The 24,311-nt window shown below is 45.4% G+C and overlaps 1 protein-coding gene across 1 annotated transcript; it reads right to left on the reverse strand.

Annotated features, from left to right (window-relative positions):
• Nucleotides 1-1,318: 1,318 nt before the first annotated feature.
• On the reverse strand, nucleotides 1,319-1,696 carry KCNE2 (potassium voltage-gated channel, Isk-related family, member 2). Its single transcript, XM_008947476.1, has one exon. It carries the CDS (start codon nucleotides 1,694-1,696, stop codon nucleotides 1,319-1,321), a length of 378 nt encoding a protein of 125 aa, XP_008945724.1.
• Nucleotides 1,697-24,311: the final 22,615 nt, after the last annotated feature.

The following is a 24,311-nucleotide window of genomic DNA, read 5'->3' on the forward strand; positions in this document are numbered from 1 at the left end:
CGGGCACCGGTGGCCGTACCAGGCCGGAAGGGTCGGGCGCCGAAAGAAGCCCACGCTTCCCGACAAAAGAAGCCCTTTTTAATTTCCTTTTAGCAGTAGCAAAATCACCTTGTCGGCAATGCAGCGCCAGACATGGATGAAATGTTTCAAGCCAGAACTGTGTGAAAACAAACAGCGAGCCCAGACGGTAGCCAGCCAGCACGGGGAATGCTCGCTTAAGCCATTTAAGTCTGGCAACGTGAACAGGAGATAAACGTAAGACAGAGTCTTAAGAAGTGAAACACGTTTTAATACTAGAAATGTCATCAGTTGTGCTTCTAATTACTCCCTGAGAGCCTGAGTTGTGATATTTCAGCAGCAGAGGAGAAGAACGACTCTTGAAAACCCATTTTCCAGCCAGTGGAAAACAGTACCCAACATGGGAGTCCCTTCAGGAGCATGGCAATGGGACAACCTTGATCAGTGGGTATGGAAATTGTCCCCTGAAAGCCAGAAGGCAGAATTTGGGTAGTTTACACTGAGCTCTGGCTGATGGGATGTAACCAGTGTCTCCACCACCCAGTTTGAATCCCAGGTAGGCAGATTGCTCTGGAGAACTAAGGAGCAGCAGAAGACACAGCTTGGCCACCTGTGGCTTTCAGGACAGATGATGAACCTCTGGAAGCTGCCCTAGATGACTAAGACATGTTCCTAGATGAGAATTCTAGTTTAGTAGTTCTGCTACAAAACAGGACTTGTCAGGAGGCTGTGACTCAGTCATTGCTGCCAACGAATAATGAAATCAAAATGGGAGCCAGATCATTTAAAAAATAGTTTGGAATGAATATGTGTAGGTATAGGTTACCTCCTGTGATTCATACCCTAACACATTGTTTAGTCAATAGATGGAGATTTTCATATTTTATTGTACATTTTCAAGTTATTTTTAAGATGGGTTTAAGTCATACAGTTGGATCTAAATCAGCACTTTTGACCGCTAATTCACAGTTATTCTGAGGTGGGAACAGCCAGATCTGCTTCTGGATTTAAAAAAAAAAAAAAAAAGAAAAGCTTAAAAAGTAAATTTATTCATTGTCTTGGCTTTATTTTCCTGAAGAACAGAATATCAAAGCAAAGCACAATCATGCCTTTTCCTCGTGTGTTCCCCAAGCAGCTGTGCCAAAGTCTTCATGGGAAACAGTAATGTTGATTTCTTCAGCACTCTGTTCCACATTGACCTGTGTGTTAACTCCATGAACAGTTTCACAGCTATTTGTCATTCCAGTGAGTTCTCTGCACACGGTTTTATGATTTCCTTATTGCTGGTGTTTCCAAAAAGTCAAGGTGATTCAGGGCTTGTTTTGTCCTTTGCACCCAAATTTTCATGGATCACACACTTGAGGTCTTCTCGATTCAGAACCTGGCTTTTATACTTTTCACCCCAGTCCTCAACAATGTACTGATGATAGGGGTCATTGGAGTGCTCTCGCCTTTTTGATTTCACAGTACTCACCAAAATTGCCACAATAATGAAGGAGAACATCCCAATCATCACCATCAAATAAAGAATAACATAGTCAAAGTTTTCAGCATCAACCTTGGCTTGCAATTTATCTGCTGCCTCCGTCATGTTTTTCCTCCAGCCATTCATGTAAGTGAGAAAGATTTCCTTGAAAATATCTTCCACCGCCCAAGTGAAGTTTCTCATTTCAGCCATCCTTGCAAGTTATGGATATTAAAGACAACATGATACTTATTTTATTCAAATATTTGTACTAAAGCATCTACATTGGTTTCTGTTATCCACCTTATGACAATTAGCTAATAATACCTGACGCTTGAAAGTGCAGCACCTATTTTAGATGAGCTGAGAATCCCCATCTCTGAGTGGTTCGGTATGCTCAGAGACCTCACTCAGGTCACTTTCAGTCAGTGGGAAGGCCAGTGAGCGTGGGCCCCCGTGACCCACGTTAGAGGGGTGGAGGCACACTGACTGCCTTCCCTACTTGAGGCAAGACACCTACTGAAGAAGCATTTCACCCAGAAGAAGACAAAGTACTTACTGGGGCCTGTAAGAGCTGGCACAGTGCCATTCCAGGCAGCTGCCCAGGATTTCTCAGGGAGGATGTGACCTTCCCTGTTTGGTCTCATATGTTACATCTGTTGTGAAGGCTGGTGTACCCGTGCAAGCCGAAGTGAGTCCATGGGAGTGTAACAGGTAGACTGCTAACATCTAAATGGTAGCCTGATAGGCAGGGGAGGGACAAGAAAGCAGACCCCCCCCATACCTGGAATAACCTCCCCGGTTATTAGGGCCAGCCATCCCCAAGGGGCAGGGATGCTGAGTAGTGCTGCAAAGCCACCTCTGCCCTATCCCTCTCCCAGCTATCCCAAAGCTTGCCACGGTCAGGCCCAGCTGCTGCTCCGAAAACCACGAATTGGGTCTCCATCCCACAGGAGACATCCCCCTCCAGCACACTCCTGCTGCAGAGCTCACTCCCACCCAGGGGCAAGGCTGGCCCAGTTTCATATGCACCCAGTGTGGGTACCCCTGTACCAGGGCCTGTCTGCAGCCGTTATTTTTAAAGGCCTTTCTCTAAGGCTGGATTGCAGCGTTGATAGTGTTGCTAGCAGAGGGGCAAATGGTGGGAGAGGGACCCTGCTGAGACTCCCAAGCTCTTAACAGGGCAGGGGGGAAAGATAGGAAGAAGAGAGAGCTGCTCAGCAACTGACTACTTGTCATTCCAAATATTCCTCTGATCCATATGGTCCTGTTTGAACTGGGCTAGGTCTGGGGTAGAAACACTCACATAACGACTCCAATGAAGGAGGTCTCGAGAAGCTGTGAGAAAAGCCACTCTTCTTTTTTGCCTTTCCTACATAAAGGAGAGGGCGTGACTGCATTGCAGCCTGCTAGCCTGCAAGCAGCAAAGGGTGTCATACAGCATTTCAGTCTGATGCTCCTGTATAACACCTGTCCTTCAGTGCTTCAGGCCAACCAAGCCCTACAACATGCGGCAAAGCTTCCAAAGTCACTTGATCTCAGTGCACTCTTCAAGCAATGATGAGCTTACTGCAGCCTATGGTAAGAGCTGGTGAATTTTCATCACTAATAAGAAATTGTGTCCTTTGAACTGGAGTTCAGCAGTCTACCTTCCTCTGCCTGTGTGCACAAAACAGGCACACATGGGCAGAAGGACCCAGGATCACGTGCATGTAGGTCTCTCTGTAGTTACACCCTCACACACACTCAGACATAGGGGATAAAGGTAATCCAATGAAAGTAAGCAAGCTGTAAGCAAATCCAAACACAAAGTGCCTTGAAACTTCTTGTGTGCAAAATCTCCCTGCTTTTCCTTTGATTCAGAACAAAACTGACTATGCTTTTTCAATAGGAAGTAAAGAATTCCCAACATAAACTTACCTTTACTGTGCCCTTCTCTAATGGATTGACGGTAACACTCAGGATTTTAAAGCTCCACTCAATAATGTGGCGATACTCCCGAAAGGAGCAGAGTTTAAGTAGCCTGCAGCCCGCACAAGGCTATAAGCAGTTATCTGTTAAACAAGTGCCTTGTGCTGTATGCTTTATGTTCATATTAAATTAAATGCAAAATCTAATCTCACCTGGAAAGTTAAATATTGACTGACAGCTTACATCAGTCATCCTGTCAGATGCTGAGTACTACTCTTTATGCTTACTACTGCGATTTCATATGCTGTAAAAGAGCACTGCTGTGCTTTCCTAGGAGTAGAGAGTGATGCCGCTCGATGTTTGTTGGCACAGACAGAAGAAGAGTAAAGATGAGCTCTGAAAAATAATGATGATGTTGATAATTCCCTTGGCTGATATGGGCATGAGAGGGTGAGCACTGAGCAGGCAGTGTGGAAGGCCTGCCAGCCTGTCAGGCTGCTTAGCAGCCATGGTTTGTCTTTTCTTCCACCAGGATCATGCTTCTTAGTGGTCAACCCCTCTGTGAAGCCTGTGCTGTGAGAAGCAGGTAGAAGAAGGCAGCCAAACCCAGCCTTTCTGAACTCTGCTCTGTGTGTATATCACTCGTGATCTGGAAAGGGAAAAGACAAAAACTTACTAAAAATAAAGAAAAGCAGAATTAATTACCGTTGATTTTATTTCCAGTAAATACCATGTGCTGACACCTAACTGAAAGGCTCTGAGTCACACCTTAGAAAATAGCAGTGTGCTCAGTGAAATGAGACAACTTCAGTTTCAGTCAGGAGCAATTCCTGGCTATGATGAAGACATCCAATGGCAGGGGTTTAAAGTGGGATTGTGGTGGAAAGCTCTCCACAAGTGCATGGGCTGGGACAAACCTTCTGTAAAAAATATTTTCATTTTACAGGTATTCCTGCCTAAGCAATTTGCAGAGAAAGCAATTTCCCAGGTAGGTCTGCTTTGAGGAAGACAAAGCAAGCATGGACTACCACTGAATCAACAGCACACATCAGAAAAAGGGAGACAGGCTCTTGGTACAGAACAGTGTTAATCCTTGAGGAAGCCCTGCAAGTTTCATGCTTCTGACATTGTCATGGTTACTGCTGTCATTCCTTCTGGATGTTTTTCTGTGCATGGACACCTCCCAGCATGGGGGCAAGCTGCTGGCAGCATTTCCTCTCTGATCCCCTGCTTCTCTCTGGCAGTTTCCCATGTGCCCTGGGCTTGGACCCTCGAAATTGACATAGCTGGCAAGGTGTTTCTGTTTGCTTTGATGAAACTCCTAAGCCAGAGGGACCACAGCAAGTCCAGCCTCCTGCACTGTTCAGCCAGAGACATGCCCTGCTTGGTCCTGTATGGATAAAGTCACCTGGATAAAGCCACCACCATGCTGTTAGAGGAGTTCCCAAAGGCAGGGTTGTGAACCTGGCTATGAAAATAAAAGAGACGCCTTGAAGGTTCCAGTAAGAAACAGCTTGGGAACTGCTGCCTTGGACTGCTAACAGCCATGTGAAAGGACTTATCCCTCCTTCAACTAGCCTCTTCTACCATCTGTTCCTGGCCAGTCCTGTTTGGCCAATATTTGCAGGCATACACACACACACACACACGTGCACAGGCTTATCTACATATATGAAAGATTCATACGTTGTCAGGCAGACATGAAATTTATGTGCCAACCCTGTTCTTAAGGAAACCGGAAGACTCCTTGAATAACTCCGTTCTGCTGCGTGTTCCCATGAAGGTCACATTTGCTCAGGGTTTGCTTAGTCTTCATAGCAATGAGGTGGTCAAAGACAGCATGGAACTCACTAGAAAGAGGGCGGAGTAGCCAAATATCTTGGGCAGGAAAGGTGACTGCCTTAATATTAGTCTCCCAAATGGAGACTGATAGTAAGTCAGATGCTCCTGATCTCAATGGAGGGAGGTAGGGACGGCTGGTTGAGACTCCTGTTTCTACCCCAAGAATGGCTAGGTCATAGCAGTCAGGAAGGGACCCTGGTGACTGAAGAAAGGCAAGGATACTCATCCTTGAGAAGGGCAGTGAAGGTCCAGGGAGCTTAAGGATGACCAGCCATACCTCAAACCATGTGGTGATTAAAGAGCAAATCCCTCTGGAAGCCATTATCAGGCATGTGAAGAAAAAAGTTGATTTGAAACAGCAAGCGTAGGTTTATCCAGGGCAAACTGTACCTGCTCAAGCTGATTGCTTTCTGTTGTAAGATGACGGGAGGACTGTTTCAGTGGATGAAGGCAGAGTGGTAGCAGTGGTTTACCATTGCTTTAGCAAGGTTTCAGCATGGTCTTTCATAATACCCTTGTCGACAGATTGGAGAGAGATGGGCCAGATGTGTGGACTCCAGAACTAGCTGGGTCACTGTTACGGGCAAGACAGAGTAAAGGACAACCCCTAGGAGATCTATATGCTGGACTTTATGTCAGAACCAAAGAGAGTAGTGCTTTTATATACATCTGCCAGCTCCCTTGCAGCAACTGACCATTCACTGATGAGGCAGTGCTACGACAACATCCGCCCTTACCTCCCAGGTGTTGTGGAGCAGGTGGGTCCTGGGTCACCATCCCATGACAAGTGTTGTAATTAGCAGGAGGTACATCACATGCAAACATGTGCAGTCTTTAACGATTAATATAAACAACATTACAATTGGATGTATTTTCACACATAGCAGCCATATGGTCTTGAAGGCACCATTTGAGGAAAACATTTTCTTTTTAGATGTTACAGGAGGTTCAGAAATGAATGTTATGTGATTGTTCATGACCTTCATGATTAATAACCCTTTTTTGATTGTGTAGCAATACATTCGTTTGTTGACTGTTTTACAAATCCTTTGTTAGTCTTACTGGAGAGACGATGAAGCAGGTAGCAGATATACTGAAGATCTTGTGATCAGACCCAGATCTCAGGAGTGTTCATGTGAGTTCATTATCAATTCATCTCTCCCAACATTTTGCAGTATCTATTGTAAACGCATAAAGGGATAGCCATAAATAAACACGAACATGCATACACATGACATACGTAGATCAGTATCTATAGGATTGGAATGGGGTGCTCAATTTTCTGTTTTTCCTGTAGAAGGTAAGAGTAACAGAAGGTTGTTATTAATAGTGATCTTTGTTGCCCAGACATTTTCCTTCATAGGAACTACTCATTCACTTTTTTCAATCCTCCATCAGTTGTTTCTCTATATCCTCTACAACAGACAAACTTTACACTCTATTTTAAATCAGCAGCTGATATATTTATATGCAGCTTCTGCCATCTTCTTTTTTCTTTCTTTGCTTTAAAGTAAGGAAGTGAACCATCCATAACTCATTAATTGTAGGGTTTGTTACTTAGGATCATGAATTGTGTAGGGTTACTTCTTAGAAACAAAATATTATAGTTCAATGTGGTTACTGGAGAGGTATGAGTAACTTTTCATATGCACTTATATAATTTTCCTTCGGTATTTCTCCTATTCTGGATAAATCATTGTGTTGTACTATTCACTGTACCTTTCAGACCTCAAACCTTTGTGTGCACAGACTTAACCCACAATCTTCTCAGCCTTTAACTACTGATATGCTATATTGCCAACTACTGATAGTTAGAATACTGATAGCATTAATTCTTTTCCCCACTGCTTTAAACTTTTTACCTTCTTGATAGCACTCCTATAGTCTTTTTTTGTATTTACACATTTGCTTAAAAGAACATTAGTGAAATCAATAGTTCTGTTCCTTTGTCTGGCTGCTGCTTTTCAAGTTGTTGTCTGTCAGTCAAGCACTCTGTAAAAGACTTACCAAGGCCACTATGTTTTTATAATTTGACTTTAACTGTGACTGTTGAAACATTCGCTCTTAAGATTACTCAAAATTACATCTATTTGTTCAGTTTAACTGTTTCCTTATTATGCTTTTCTTTTATAATCCTTTTTTTACTATATTTGGGGAATTTTCCATCTCCCTCTGGTTTCTCAAAACAGTACTGGTAATTAAAGATGGTGCCTCTTTGATTTTTGTTTAGCAGATCTGTGCTTCTAGGTCTGTTACCTGTTCCTTTCATTCTTGTGTTGACCCTCTGCAGCAGTTCAGCACGTGTAAGCTGCCACCTTTCCAGGAGCTTTGACTTCCACCTCTCGGATATTTAACTCTTCTGCCTCTGTTTGCCATTCCTCTAACCAAGTCATTATGGTTTAATTTCCTTCCCTGCAGGCATCTCATGTATGATGGATATTATTTTCTTTCCTAGAGTAAGGGAGTTAGGACTTCTACATTGTTTCCTCCCAAGGCTATTTTCAGCACAACTGGGAGTTTTGGTATCTTGCTTTATACAGGTTGGGTTTTCTTTTTAAATGATGAAATACTTTTGCAGTTATTTGTTTCTTATATAGCTGTTCTTCCATCTTTCAGGGAGCAGTGTTGAGAGACTTCATCCTTAGCCTATTTTCTGGGGCCTTTGTCTGCTCAATGGTAAATACATTTGCTGGTTCAGTAGTTGAGGTATTCTGTTTTTCTGAGAGATCCTGAGACCGTATTGCATGTTGCACAGTTTGATTACCTGTTGTAATGCTTTGGCTACATTTGCAAAAGTACTAACCCTCATCTTTTCACATGGGTGCCAGCCAGGAGGAACAGCTGATCTGATGGAAGGTTGGCTGCTATTCAGAGCAATTTTTACAGGCTGTGCCCAAAATGTTCATAGCTGGTAAAAACTTATCTCTAAATATGAAAATAACTTCATGGCTGACGATTGCTCCCTCATCACATCAGGATTTGCTATCTTTAATACCTTGTGTAGAAACAATTAAAAAGTGCAGATAGGGGAGAGGGACACTTGGAATGGTCCTATATAAAAATATGTTTGACAAAGCAACATGGTTTTCCAGTCACCACAGAAGTGAGAGGGAAAGTATTCAGAAAGTTAATTTTAAACATGTTTTGTTATGTAGTACAAGTGTAAGCAAGGTTGTCCATGAAATCCCTTTGTGTCTATGAGAAAAGAGAGTATCTCACCACAATGCATTTGACAGTGAGGGACACCAGCCTAACCAGTTTCTCAGCTGTGAATGCCTGAAAAAAAAACCAACGAGGCAGAACAAGTCAGATACCAAACTCTGACTGGGACTGGCGCTGGGACTGCACTGCAACAGGTACTGGCACCTGCTACCCTGCCAAGAAATGCACTGCTCCCCTCAGCCCAAGCTGCAGGGATGGAGAAATTGTGCCCAGGTGTAGACTGCAATCATTCAGCTTTGTTGCTATGGTTTTATGTGTTGAAGTTGCGAAAGCTTTAGAGGATAAATAAGGGTGTTGCCTGCACATAGCATTTAAATGAAAAATCAGACACTACTATTTCATCATGTCCAATGCTTAGCTTCTTAAGGAAATTAATGTCTCAGCCTCTTTGAGATCATTCTTCTGAAAGCAAGACAGAAAAGAAACACCTTTCCAAACAATGACCACAGGGACAACTTTTGCTGGGAGAGATAGCACTGAGGGAAGCATTGTCCAACATGCTGCAGGCAAAGGGCATCCCCACATGAGCCCTGGAGAACATGAGCTGCTGACTGACCTCCATTCCTAGCACGGGCAATGGGTATGGTGCCTGAATGCACTGCTGATAAATGGCACAGCAGCTGATGGCACTGCACCCTCCTGTCTGATAACACCAGGGTAAGACTGACAAGGGGAACCTGTTACAGCCGCATGCCCAGTAACACCCCAGTGTATGCCTGTGCACAGGCTGATCACTTGTCACATGGAGGCCCATCCTCACCGCAGCCCAGGTAGCCAAAGGGCTCCTGAAAGGCAGATCAGGCTGTCAGCTCCTAGCCTGACCTCTTTGCACTGCCACAGCCTGAGGACAGTGTCTTTCTGGCTGGGAGGATAAGATGTGACACCTCAAATGCTTGGATATGTGTCCCTCAGAGAAGGAAAGAAACCTGAGGTACCCACACATGTTCCCTTCTAAATATTGGGTGGATTTTCACCATACTTTCAACTGTGATTAAAATATTGCTGCCTGCAGCTAAACTGCAGTGCACCACTTGTGATTATCTAAAGGCAAGGTCCTGCTCAAGGCCAGTGTCATGAAAGGCAAAGTTAATGATAAGAACTGACAGCAGCAATTTTGTTCTTAACAGATGAAGCTGAATCTGTTCTTTGGATGGGAAGCTTGCTTACTTGGATGGTCAGTTGCTTACTGGGTTGTAGGTGGGAATCACAAAGCTCTGCAGACGTGCCCACACGCTTCCTGTATGCACAAGCATCCTTGATACCACCCAACACAACTGCCCCCTGCTCCTCACTCAATCCCCAGATGCTTATGGACGAATATGGTCAGTAGCTCAGACAGAGCAGTTAAAATGTTGGAGAGGTGGTAATAAAGAGTTGGCTGGGCAGTATGCATGTTACCCAAGAGCGGCGTGCACAGCAAAGCACTGGCAGTGCCCACCCACCCTCTGCTTCTGTAGAGTACCTCTGAAAACCATAGGTCATTTGCCATCAGTGGTTTGCACTAGCACCAATGTTGGTATGGAGGGACCACTGTCCTACATGACCCCCACCTAGCCCAGGTTATGAGCACTCTTCTCTTTGGTTATACACTTGACAGCTACACTTTTGGTCCTGGAAATAAATTTTCATCATGATGCATCAGCCTCAAATGCTTTTTTTTTTTTTTTTTTTCCTGGTGTCCTGGCATTTGCTCTGATAAAGATTGCCTGCATAGCTAAGGACTGACCACAGAAGTGTGTGCTGTGCACTTCAGTTAACAGACAAATTAAAGACTTCTGCGACGTTAAGGATGCCAACTGTTGTTCAACAAAGACTTGAGGGTGCTGATTGATGAAAAGGTCATGAGCCAGCAGTGTGCAAGTGCAGCCCAGAAAGCCAACTGTATCCTGGGCTGCATCAAAAGAAGCATGACCAGCAGGTCGAGGGAGGTGATTCTTGCCCTCTACTCTGCTCTTGTGAGACCTCACCTGGAATACTGAGTCCAGCTCTGGAGCCCTCAACACAAGAAGGACCTGTTGGAGCGTGTCCAGAGGAAGGCCACAAAGATGTTCAGAGGGCTGGAACACCTCTCCTACAAGGGCAGGCTGAGAGAGTTAGGGTTTTCCAGCCTGGAGAAGAGAAGGATCTGGGGAGACTTTTTTGAAGCCTTCCAGTATCTGAAGGGGGCCTACAAGAAAGCTGGGAAGGGACTTTTTGCAAGGGCTTGTAGTGATAGGACAAGGGGTGATGGCTTCAAACTGGAAGAGTGGAGATTTAGATTAGATGTAAGGGAGAAGTTCTTCTCTATGAGGGTGTTGAGACCCTAGGACAGGTTGCCCAGAGAAGTTGTGGATGCTTCATCACTGGAGGTGTTCAAGACCAGGTCGGATGGGGCCTTGTGTGACCTGGTCTAAGAAGGAGATGTCCTTGCCCATGGCAGGGGGATTGGAACTAGGTGATCTTTAAGGTCCTTTCCAATCCAAACCATTCTACGATTCTGTGATCCGGGGGTCTCATTAAGAGTGAGCTGCTGGTATTGACAAGTTTCTGGGGAATGGAAAATGGGAGAGGCACCCTTGCTGAAACCCCATTTTACTGCAAAGTCCTGTCCTCATAAAGCAGAGGGAAGGGAGAGTAGTAGTTACAGCAGCAGGCCATGTGTTTGGCAGGAGATCATCGCACTGACAGAGGTCACTGATTGCAACAGTTCCTCTGGGCAGGGGCAGCTCACAGCTTCTGATGTATCTGAATGTCCACAGTAACACCAGGGTCTTCAAGTCTTGTTCCTTCCCTTTCCATATCCTAGCTGTAGAGGGTGGCCTGTAAGCTGGATCCAAATCCTAAGAGTCTCTGAGTCTTTACAAAAGCACCTTGTCCCCTTCTTTCTTCACACAGTGCACTGCTAAGCCATGGACCTTTTTGACACAGGACACTGCAGATGCTAGTAGCTGGCAAGCTTTCAAAAGCAATTAGGTTGATGCAGAGAAGAAAAGTGTATCCAGAGTGTTTGAGTATAAAGACATCAAGACCCATCACACAAGACTGCTGAGGATTATTCTGGAGAACTGTGACTACGTGCTTGCCCCAGTTTATGTTCTTTCTTAGGCTTTCAGATTTGTTCATTCCCTTGACTGATTTCTTCACTTAACAAAACGTCCCAACCCTGTCTGGTAATGGGGAGAGTAAGGAAGGAAAAAGGATGATGGAAACAGAAAAAAAAAGCATATAGGAATCCACCTGTCCAGTGGACAACAGAAAAAACAAAGCTAAGGATGTAAAGGTCACCGTGATGGTTCCATCAGACCTCTCCCTCTGAGGACAAGAGTGCTCATGGAGCTTCAGATGGAATGAGGTAAATTAAAGGGGGAGGGCAGGGGAAGAGAAAGAGCTAGAAGGACCGTGATGCTTCCATCAAACCTCTCCCTCTGAGGACAAGAGTGCCATGACTTGATGGAGCTTCAGATGGAATGAGGTAAATTAAAGGGGGAGGGCAGGGGAAGAGAAAGAGCTAGAAGGCTCTGCAGTGGTCAGAAGAGAGATCACAACCTGCCATGCTCAAAGTATTTGTGTGCCAGGGTGTCCCTCTTGCCACTGAAGGCTAGACGGACTCATGGCTGATGCGGGATACACATCTTACATTGTTTTTGCAGTCCAGAGATGCTCTGGAGTAGGCTTCAGCCCCAAGTTTGGTGGCAGCAATGAGCCACAGCCTAGAGGTGGATCAGGACAGAGGTGCAGGGGTATTTAGGTCAGCTTTGGTAGCAGCCCTCTCATGGGCTGCCCCTCCGGCACTTTCGCAGGGCTTGATGTTGTTAACTCACATGGCTGCAGGCTTATGGGCTCGCTGCTGAGAAGTGACACGTATCAGTGAATCATCTGTTTTCATAACTCCTCGGCAAAACAAGTGGTCTGATTCACACAGGCAGGAGAGTTCAAACATTTCTCCAGGAGGGCTGCTGTGACTCCTTAGCGTTTCAAGATACATTTTAAAACAATGCTGTTTAGAAGACAGAAGGCTGAAGTCAAGGATTAAATTCTAGCCTTCCTGGTCTCTGAAAAATTACAAGACACTTCTGGGCCTCTCAAACTCTGTTGGAAGCATTTCTTCATATTACCAAGTGCTGCAGATCCTGACAGCAGATCTGTTGTCCAGTGAATAGAGCTACACAGGCTTCACCTGCCTCAGAACTACAAGCTGTGCTTTAAACCAGCTTGCAGCCATGTGTAGAAGATTCTACCTCACACAGATGCATTTAGCCAGTGATGAAGACCTGCCTCCTGCATGGCCAGGAGATGCTTCTGCTCAGGACAGGCCCCTTTAGAAAGTCTGACAGGTAGTTAGGTACCACTGCCCCATTTCTCAGAGGCCCTGAGAGGAGGCACTGTCAGAGCAACCTTCTCAGCAGGTACCTTTGGGAGTCAGTGACTGGCAGAAGCCAGGAATTAAAGTGCTTGCCAAGTAACACTCCTGTCTCCTCCTATCTAGAGCCTAGTGCAAACCAGTCCCTTTTGCACAGGAGCCAAATGAAAGTGCCTGCAGCCAGCACAGTCTCACACTAAACAAACTAAGCTAAACTAAACTTTGTTTTTAAAACACCACCCCTGTCTGTATGCCTACATGCCAATGCGTGGCTACATACAAACATAAATGTTTAGATATTTTTGTCTCTTCTAATTGGAAAGGCTGTATGAGTACTTTACTAAGGAGTCGAGGAGGAGCAATGGAATGAAGACCCCAAGATACAGCCTGAGGCTTGCAGAGGCTGAGCTTAAACTGGAAAGTCTGACAAGAGAGCAAGTCAGGGTGAGAATCTGTGAAATTTGGTTCAGGAGCAGAATAAAGCTCAACTCACTGCTTCATCCATGCCCATGTAAATGCAGCCCTGAGTGTGAGATCAGCTTCCACTGCATTTCTTCCAGGACTGCACCAAGGCCTTTTTCCACCCAGGTACCTGGTGGGCAAATGCTGCCTGTCTGATGGAGCTGCCACAGGCCTTGGACCTCACACCAGAGGAAGTCTGTTAGACAGTGGGGTGCTACATGGTAGGGCCTGGTGTTCAAAACCTTGGTTCAAAACCAAGCACATGGCTTGAGCATAGCAGGCACCCCTCAGCCACACAGGCCTTGGTGTTTCTCCCATTTGGGAAAGAAGAGACCTGAGAGCTGCTCTTCCTGTCTTGTGGCACTTGAGTGGCTTTGTTACTGGTGGGTTCCAAGCACCAGCAACCTGTGCCATGTTATGCTGTGCTGGTGGGAAGAGGAGGAGAGCACCCAGTACCGGTCATGCCTGTATTAACTTGTGTGAGCACATGGTAACTGTGGCAGGGTGCAACCTGCTGATGAGGTCAGTGTTCTGCAGAAATCTCAAGGTAGTTATAGAGATGCTGTATATTTGGGGTTTAATGCACTCCATCATTGCATATTAGGAAACATGCTGGTTTATTTTTTTTTGTTTGTTTGTTTGGTTTGGTTTAGGTTTGGTTTGTGTTTTGTTTTGTTTTTTTTTTTTTTGTAGAGATGCTCATTGCTCATACTGGGGACTTTAATGGAGTCCTGTGGTCATGGAACCAGTTGACACTGCTCACTCAGTGATAGTGAAAGGGCCATGTCAGGACATTTTATTGAAATAGAAAACCAGAGCAAGCACAACCTCATGCAATGGCATCTTCTGAGCCTGACTCCACTGTCAGGGAGAGTAACATTACACTGATATTTATTTTGGCAAAAAAAATCTGTGTTTTGCACACAACAATCCATAGAGGTCACGGAGGCCAAAACATATCCTGAGGCCCCACATAACCCCGAGAGCTCCAAAAAATAAAGACAACTGATCATTTCAAGACCACTGACAAGGAAGGAAAACAAGTGTGTCAGCACAGGAGTTAGGAAATAATTGCTCATTTAAGATGGTATATGTTGCGTGAGCACGGGCACATTTCTGGTTTCCTCCGCCTCCCTTGACCCTGGACCCACTTGCTTATATGGCTGCAATCCAGTTGCATAAACTGGCCTTGCAGTCTCCCTGTGTTCAGCTCCCACCTCAAGCAGAAATCCCTTGCCTCTTGTGCAGGAGGCAGAGCCCCCCGCTGTGTGCACGCTTCCTCCACACTGGCATCTTTCCTGCGCCTTCCCTGGTGCCTGGCCCCAGTGCCAGGCCGCAGCCGCTGGCCAGGGTGTGGGGCTGGTGGTGTGCAGGGACACCTGGCACCCCTGGCACCGGCCTGCTCTGGATCCAGTGCCGAGCCTGCTCTGAGCAGGGCTGGCTCCCACCGTCCCTCATCTGGCACCAGCTCCCTCAGGAAGGCGCTGGGAGCCGAGGTGAGCTCTGAGCTCCTCATGCTGTTCCGTCAGGCCGCACATCTTCTCACACCCCCAGGACGGCTCCCAGGCCCCAAAGAATGTGTGATTTTAGATATACCATGCACTGCACAACTCTCGTGGTCAAGAAGTGCAGTGACTCTGTGAAGACAGCAGTGGCCACCTCCCAGCTTTCCAGAATCAGCTGTAACCTTCCCATTGACATTAGTCTCAGTTTAGGAAGGCAGTTAGGGGTGCAATTAAGTACAGCCTTGTTGGAAGTGGCTCTTACATGTGTGCCTAACTTTAAGTAAATGCTTAAGTGCTATTCTGAATAAAGATAATTTCCTGAACAGGAGCCTACACTGAGAGCTGGAGTGGATCCAGAGGAAGGTTATTCTGGGTAAGCTGCTGAGGGATTTCAACAGATAATTTTGTGCATCCATACAGCACCCTCTTTGGGAAACAGGAGAATAATCTTTTAATTGGATTCCATTCGATTAATTACCGTCCCGGATCTGCTAATGTCCAGTGCTCTAGAAACTATTCTGGCATCTTCATGAAAGGCTACAGCAAAAGCTACAGTAAAGAGCCATGGACTGTTGATTCACCTTAGCTTTCAAAAATATTGTGAATATGGTGGCCAGGAACCGATGCTGCAGGCATTGTGGTATGGCACATACATTTATCCCACCAAAGTCACAGAAGTGCATTTTGGTCCTGTGTTCTTTCACTTAGAGGACTATATACTATGCAGTTCCTCAAAGTGCCTTCTTTGAGAAGGATGAGTTTAGCTTCTCTGCTGCTGCCTTTCACTGGTCATTTCAGAGATGGAAGAAAGAGGAGAAATTACCTTTTTCTGTTTATGAGTATATGATTGTGGTTCATGTAAGAAGGTGTTCACAAAATTTCTGTCTCATATTGGTACCTTAGCCTGCTACACTGACTCAGATCATTCTGAGGTTTTATTGTCTCAGTGGGGTAACCAGTCTCTATGCTGCTATCTTCTGGTTAGACATGAAGCTGCCCTGAGCAGCAAGGAAGACACTGGAGTACAGCAGTCAGTGTGCAGGCTGCTGAGGGCAGGTCTGGGCTCAACGCCATGAGCTAGATCTCTAGGACAGGAAGTAGCTTTGTATTCCAACCTAACACATTGAATCATACTCCTTTTCTTGTGCTCTTCTGCAGGGATTGCCATAGGTCATGCGCTTGCAATGCAGAGACTTACTGTTACCATCACTCCTTCTCCATCACCAGAGCTAGCTATAAGCCCAAGGTCAAGTGCAACCTTCCAGCCCCAAAGCAGCACTGTACCTGAGCTTGGACCCTGAAATGCTGGGGTCTGAACCCCAAGCCCCCGAATTAAGGTTGACATATGGGCGATTCCCACAGCCCTTCATAAAGAGGTGGTGAGTTTGCCTTATAGCTTCCCCCCAGGGTGCGGCCGGCCCTGCAGGGAGAGCCAGAAGGGAAATGAGCCCCAGGGGTCCCGCACTGAGTTGACAAAGGTCAGGTGTCTGCTTGGGGATAAAAGCTGGGACCACTGGCAGGGAGTCAGGAGTGTCTGTCTGTGGAGTGCACTCCCCAGAGCTTCCTGGTTCAGGGCAGACCTCCTGACTCTCCCTGGAGCTGGGCCCTGGTCTGTTTAGACCTTTGCGAACGCGGGCTGATCGGGTGAGAGTCGCCGTGTGGGCACCTTTCTCTTATGCCTTTAACTTACTGGTTTGGCCGTTCCCCATACCAACTGTGGGCAATCTTGGCTCACTGTTTATACCGCCTGTTGTGGGCCGAGTCACATCTTTTGTGAGATCGTTGGGGGTGGTGTCAATTATGTACCAGCTGATTGATCTGTTTCTACCCCCATCGATCATTCATGGAATGTCCTTTTTGTATACAATACAGTCTGTTATTGGATTCTCTTTCTGCTGGTGGTACCATTTTTGTTGGGCCTGGTCATTGGCAAAACAGACCCTTGTACATTTGACAGTGCACCAGACCCACACAGTGGCATGTGAACTATTAACCATCAAGATATCTATATGATGGAGAAGTCTTAAGACACTCTGGTGCAGTGTGACTATGCACTGGTTAACCCAGTGGGGGTAATTATATATCTTCATTTTAAAGTACCTACTGCCATTGTAATGACAGAAAAAAAAAACCAAACAGTACAAGGTCACAAGTTGCAATAGACACCAACAGATTTCAGCTGGAAGTTAACAGTTTAGTTCCACAGATATTAAAGAGAATAGTCTGGAGTCAAGTGGGTGTTTATTTGTCTTTTTGTCTCCTTCTCATCAGTTCCAGATGTGTTCAGAGATTATGAACTTCAGCTTGTTATCTGGGGAGATGGGAATCAGTAGACTACAAGGGATAGACTGCTTGTCTGGTTTTGCGTATGTGTGTCTCCACTGTGTTAGCCCGAATGACATCCCAAGTGAAAAACCATCACTCATCTCTCTTCTTCCTATCGCTGAAGTTCTGCAGCCTGGTATTACATCTGCTGAACAAGGACCTTCTGTGGGATACTTTTTAAAAGGGAAATTGCCCATTTACTTAAATGCTCTTTAAAGAAAAGCAACATTGAAGGTAAGGAAGGATCAGAGAGAAATGCATACATAGGAGCTATCCAAAATATGGAATCCATACAGTGTAACGGACAATGTTTTGCCTTGTAAAATATCTTTCATAGTAATGATGTGAGAAGCTGTATCTTTCAATGGTCATGAATGAAAACAATTCTCAGGCAGAAGCACCATCTGCTGGTGGACACCAGTTCGATTACTTCACTTAGAAAGTCTGCAGTGAAACTAGCATCAAGCAACCACCTCAGAGATTGTTAGAGGTGCTTAAGAGGCAATTTAGAGGCCTTAATCCTCATCCTAAATGTGTTATTTACCCATTTTTCACACTCAAATCCCTCATGGCACTGTGTTACTCCGGCCCCTAGCTAAGAAGTTTCACAAGCAGACATTTGCTTTCGGAGAAGCAAAAAGTTTCTTATGTTTAGAAAATCAGAGAATCACAGAATGTTAGGGGTTGGAAAGGACCTATGAAGAGCATCAAGTCCAACACCCCTGCCAGAGCAGGACCATCTAGTCTAGGGCAGGTCACACAGGAACACATCCAGGTGGGTCTTAAAAGTCTCCAGGGAAGGAGGATGATCAGGCTTTCAGCCTCATCTCACTGTAGTCATTATGAGAACTTTCACTGCCTCCCAAACACCACAGGTGTTTCTTCAGTGACAGCAGGAGGTGTTTCTTACTGTTGGGTTACAAAGGCTGCATGTCCCACCTTTATCTATGAAGGTCTTGCTTTTCAGCAAATGGAGATTTCTCTCTGCCCAGAAACATGGATTAAGGACAGTGTATCTTGCAAGCTTTCCAGAAGAGGTTAAGATACAGGACTGAAAGAGCGACTATATTTCACTCAGTGGATATAATGAATGATTCAAAATTTCTTTGCATTTCAATCTGAAGGGAAGCTTAAAATGACTGTGCTGTGTTAGCCAGTAAATGGTTAATGGGCTTACAAAGGCACTATGTTGAGTACACTTCCTGTGTTCCTTCATTAAAAATTTACTCCAGTGCCATAATTCGGAGCCTTGCTTGACAAAGGCAAAAAGAGTTGACCTTTCTGACTGCAATTCTCTCAACTCAGAGTTCAAAATATGAATCCAGACCTGGGTTCAGATGCTGCAGACCGTTCTTACATCTGTGTATCTGTATATGAAGCCAACTGTTCATGTTCGTCCATGTTAATACATTCAGGTTTGACCTGAAATCTCTATGATGCTTCATGAGCTCACCTCTGCTCCTGGCCTGAAGTGAAAAATGGAGAGGTTCCTTACAGCAAATGGATCCTCCTCCAGAAGGGCCCCAAACATTCAAAATCCAGATGTGATAATGTGGATGGGGTGGTTGAATTAAAAAAGACTTGAACAGGAGTGATCTCCATCTCTGGGGTTTGATTTTGCTAACCCACACAGAATTATCATATTCCACATAATTAAAATAAAAAGATGGTTTCCACATCTCAGGGCTCACCTAATTTGATATTCTCAGATGGGAAGTCTCAAACTCTCATCAAAGATAGACTTGCTCTTAAAACTGATCTGTAAAACTTTTTATTTTCTTTGTCTATTCAGATCTAACTGTTGATAAATATTCCCTTCACTGCTGAGAATTACTATAAAGTTGATACATCAGTGAAGTGCTCAAGAATGGGTTGAAAAGTGGTGTGTCTGTTGTGTACCCACTTATCAAGAGGACCAAATCTGTGGGGAGAAGATTGCTCACATTTCTTACATCAAAGGCTCCATATCAGTCTGCATTTGGCACACAGCACAAAGCCATTTGTTTGACCTGCAACTCTGGCTAAACATTGTGATAAATGAAAAGGAACATGATAAGATATTAAAAGATCTGGGTCACTTTTGCGAGTGAAGAAAAAGCAGTTTTAATCTCTTCCAGAGACATATTTTTTCATGTATCAGGACAATGGAGTGTCCCTTGCTTTTTCTTTGGAGCGCATGGAACATCACAGAGGATGCAGGTCCCACCAACTCCAGCCAGCATTGTTGCTCTGAATAACATTTCCTACTTGAAGGGCCAACTGAAGTCTTATTAAAGAAGTGAAATGTTTATCTTTCCCTCCAGATAGCAGTCCAGTAACAAAAGTCTGGTTCAGCACCCTGTGGAGACCCCAATGGTTTCCTCCTATTTGTTCTAATGTATGCAGCTGAAAACTGTAAAACAAACAGGCAGGCCATGAACAGATGACCAAATAGGAAGAAGTGATGCTCTATAGAATGACAGAATGGTGGGGGTTAGAAAAGACCTCTGGAGATCATCTAGTCCAATGCCCCTGGTAAAGCAGGTTCACCTAGAGTGGGTTGCACAGGAACACATCTGGGCAGGTTTTGAATATTTTCAGAGAAGAAGATTCCACAACCTCTCTAGGCAGCCTGTTCCAGTGCTCCATCTTAAAATAAAGACATTTTTTCCTAACCTGATAAGTTACAGGCATTTTGCTTATTTGTCTTGTACGGATAGACACATTTTCATCTGGAAGTCTCAAAGGTTTGTTAATGACAACACCAGCTCAGCCTTAGAGTGACCGCTCTTTTTGCTGGCAGCCGTTGACAACCTCAGTGTATTTTAAAGCTCACATGTTTTCAGAAGATACTTGCTTAAAACACAGATAGAGTTTTTCTCATGTAACGCTAAACAATCTGGAAGCTTCCAGACATACTGCATGTGGTGTGAGATTTTCTTTAACAAGTTGAAACTTTGAAGGGAGCCTTGTCTCACTAGGCGGGAACAGCATGAGCCGTACCCTGCAGCATCCTGCAGCTGATGGGAGTCTAGGGAGGGTAGGAACACTGCTTCTGAAGGACACAGACACATACTGCCCAGAGATAGAGCCTGGCTGCTGGCACAGAGACACCTCTAGGTATGCCATCCCAGGAGGTCTGTGTTTGCTGGACTGCATGCAGTGCTCTATCCTAGTATCTGTGGGCCTTTTTCTGGTAACAGGATCACCACGGACTTCAGCACTTCAAATGAAAACATTGATTTGCTGACTCTCTTTCAGGAAAGCAACAGAAAGCGTAGACTTTTAAGCATGCTGAGGTGTGTAATACCTATTCAAATAAGGCAAGCTAGGAACCAAAATAGGTTTGAGAAGCTGAACAGTTTGTTCAGTCACTGAATGATTCTGTGATGGGACAAGAGAATGAACCTTGGTTTTCTCAGCTGTGTCTCTCTCTGCTGAGCCACTGACTCCCGATACCTTTGATGGAGAGACCGGTTTATGAACCCCATCCTCCACAGAACGTGCATCAAAATTCTCATTCTTATACAAAGCCCTGCCTTAAACCTAACACTCATGCTACCCACATGATGAAAGTCTGCTTGAGAGTCCCCACAAATCTGACAGTGTCCTACAACTGCATTGCTCTTTTAAACAAGGATCCCTATTATTAATTCATAGATGAGCCATGTTTTTAATTGGTCATTAATATCACATCAAAGGTGGCTGAAGCTCACATAATGAGATGAGTAAGGGCTAAGGGCTCATCTGAAGAGTCCTGGACTTTGTGGAACTGGAGATCAAATGCTCTGTCAAGAGTCATTAATAATGGATTGGAACCAACCATTCAATTTAACAGGAGGAATTCAGGAGCTTAGAGCAATCTTTGCAATAGAACCTGATCCTGATTGGTATCACTGTGTATCTGAGCTGTTCATATGATAAACAGAACCTCAGAAAAATGTTCCTGATAAATTTTATGTCATCTTCAACTCTAATCAGGGGAAGGCATGAAATGCACGTGCAGGATGGGGATCAAGATTTACAGCCTGCACAGGATCATAATGAGAACTAGGCAGAACACAGTAATCCCCGTATGAAATCTAGCTGCCTTCAACCCCAGACAAAAACTCAGACGTCTCATCTTCCTCTTGGAAAGGGAGTGGAGTCTCTGGCAGGTGGGTGGGGAGGGGGAGAAGGAAGCCCAGAAGGGCAGTCTGCATGGTGCCTGGGTTATTGAGGAGTTGTGAGATGGGTCTGTCAAAACCTCACCCAAACCTAAAACTTCTGACAGGCTGGCGGTCTCCTTGTTTTGTGGCTGTTTCTTCAGCCAGCTGTCATGCTGATGGTTTCAGTCCACAGAGAAGGTGCTAACGAAACACTGCTGTTGTATTCTGGAGAGCACTGAATGCTCCAGGCACGTCACTCTCTGCCCGTCACCACTGGCAGCAGTGAGAGGTTTGACAGGAGCTCCTGGATGGGCATATGAACAAGTTCTGAGACAGACTAATCCAGAGGTTAACCCATGAATATCAAGACCATGTCCCTTCTCAAGGCTTGCTCTAATTCAGAAATCAGGATAACAGCACTTGCAGCAGATAGGCATACATCTGGGCTCAGTCCAGTTGAGTTAATGAATAAATACTTGCTGACATGGTAACACATGAGCATCCCTTTGGCTAGGTGATAAACAGTAGGGAACAAGGAATCTGTTGTTGAACTTCAGATTTGATTTATGTATTATCTATGTATGAGCTGTCTATTGAAGATGGGGACCAAATCTAGGAGAATCTGAAGTTTCCTTGGAATGGCAGCTGCATCTGAGAGTACTGGAGTCTATGGAGTGGAGCAGCTTGCACGGGAATAACCCTCCCAGCTAGGTTAACACTCAGAGAGAGATGCTTACAGACACGGGGTTACTCTGGAGGCAGACACCAAGCCCAGGCTGGTGTCATCTACAGATGGAGCCAGGCAGAAGGAGGCATGGTTTACACTGGTTGAGACACACTTAGCATTTGCCCTGAATCCAGCTGAGAAGATCAAGGGCATAGTTACAGGGATTCAAAGTGCAGAAAACCGAATCAATGATTTTCCTCTTCTCAAGCTGGTCAGTGTTGGAGTTGGGCCACCCAAAAGGCTGGCACTGAGGGACAGATGACTCTAAGAGTCAGAACTTAAATTTGCTTGCCCATGGTGATATGCAGATTGGTGTTCGCTCGTGCTCTCTGCTTCGACCCAGCTAAGGAGAAAGCAAGCCAGAGGCTCAGCTCATCCACACCCGGTGCCATTTTCGGCAGCGACCACACCGTGTCCCCACAGAGCTGTACTTCCATCCCTCCACCTACCAGCAGAAACGTGTCCAAATGGTAGCTCATCTGCATGCTCATAAATATACCCCCCTCCAGCGCTTCCCTAACCCATACTTACATGGTTAGAGCTGGCAGGAAAGTGATTCTGACCTTCAATTGCGACCAGTGCACTCAGTTCAGGCCTGGTGAGGCGAGTGTGGAGAGTTGTAAAAAAAACCCCAACAAACCAACCAACAAAAAAAGCCCCAACGATGTGTAAAGGTCAAAATACAAGGTCTGCTGCTCATTACTAAGAAATAACACTAGAAATTTTCCTCGTTTGCATAATAGTATTTTCATGCTGCGACCTGAAATGTCCCAAAACCAAGAGTAAGCACCTCTAGCCCCATTTCACAGACGGACAAGCGAGCTGATTGCCAAGCCTGTGTAGAGGCAAGTAGCAGACCTGCATCTAGCCTCCTGTCTGTCTAGGTTCAACCCACTGTACTGTAGTCCCAAATCCATGGGGTTTTGTTTCCTTCTGCCCTCAAACAGAAGGTTTGAGGAGTATCTCAAACAAAGGGGTATCTCCCTGGCTGAAGGATGGAGGATAAGCAGCTCTCGCCTTGCTACTAAGCTATGGCTGTTGTGCCCTGTTTGGCTCCCCTGCAGGGTGAGAGCAAGCAGCCTCCTGGACCTCCCTAGGTGCACACACCTGGGACTGCCCCAGCACATACAGAAGGTGGTGTTTCAGAAGCACCCAGCCCGCTATATCAACCTTTAGGACACACTTTAGGACCAGTCATGCACATGGCCACGGCACTTCTGGAACACCAGAGTTTGCCAACATATATCCAGAAGGGCAGAATGATGTGGACCATGGTACCTTACCCCCTTTCCTTGTTCCTTCAAACACAGCATGTCTCCTCAAAAACTGGGCACTGCAGATAGAACATGGGGTACTCTCTTCTACATCTCCACAGCCAGGCATGCGAACTACTTGACACCCAAATATGGGTCTCTGAGGCCAGATAAGGCCCACATAGTCTTCACTAAATGGGGAGAAGAGGTTAGGGGGAATGGGGAAAAGAAATACATGCAGGGCTATGATTTCATAGAGCAGAGCTGCAACAGCCATGCCATACAGAGAGATCCCTGGCCAGACTGGTCACTGAGGGAAGTGGATTTTGGAGGGCAGTGTCAGGCAATGGGGAGAAAGTTAAAGGAGGCCTTCAAGACCAAGAGCAGGAGAAACCACTTATGAGATGAGATGAGATGAGATGAGATGAGATGAGATGAGATGAGATGAGATACTTCTGCTTCAAGTATGAAAATTTTCAGGAAGCCCACAGACAGGAACGCCCCTGGATAAGTGAAAGTTAACTCCTCATCTGACAGCAGGTTGCAGCAGATTCGCAGAAAAACTTGGCTCTCATCATAGAGGTTGGCAATGAGATGTCAGCACATTCATGTGACTCACTCTTTGGCTAGGATCAGCACTTCCTGGCAGCAAGCTGTCTGCCCCTGGGCTCAGACCACGAGCCCTAGATCAGCTAGCCACCCATGCCATGCCTCCACCTACCAAGGTCACACCACCAGCCCTTTCATCAGTCCATTTATCAGCAAGGACTCTTCTGCTAAGGAATCACCCCACCATTTGTGTTACTTCAGAATAATTTGTTGGGAACTCCGCTGCTCTCCAGGATGACCCAAAAAAACCCGCTCTAAACAGCAAAAGAACCAATGAGTCTGGTTTTGAGCAACATGGTTTTATGTTGATGGATCATGGTGGAGGAGCCTGAGAGAAAGCTATGGGACACAGACCTGCACAATTTAGCTGCACAAGTGGAAAGCCAAAGTGTATGGTCCTGGGATCAGATCCAAACACAAATGTTCACTCTTTTACCGCAGAGGCTTAAAGAGATGGCAATACACAGAGTCTTGCCCTGCATGTGCCATCTTAGAGGAAAAGATTG

The sequence above is a fragment of the Merops nubicus genome, unplaced genomic scaffold, assembly GCF_000691845.1.
Source record: "Merops nubicus isolate BGI_N331 unplaced genomic scaffold, ASM69184v1 scaffold43129, whole genome shotgun sequence".
Classification (NCBI taxonomy): Eukaryota; Metazoa; Chordata; class Aves; order Coraciiformes; family Meropidae; genus Merops; species Merops nubicus.

Coding starts and splice junctions, on each gene's coding strand:
- KCNE2 (XM_008947476.1), bottom strand. CDS start 1,696: ATGGCTGAAATGAGAAACTTCACTTGGGCGGTGGAAGATATTTTCAAG.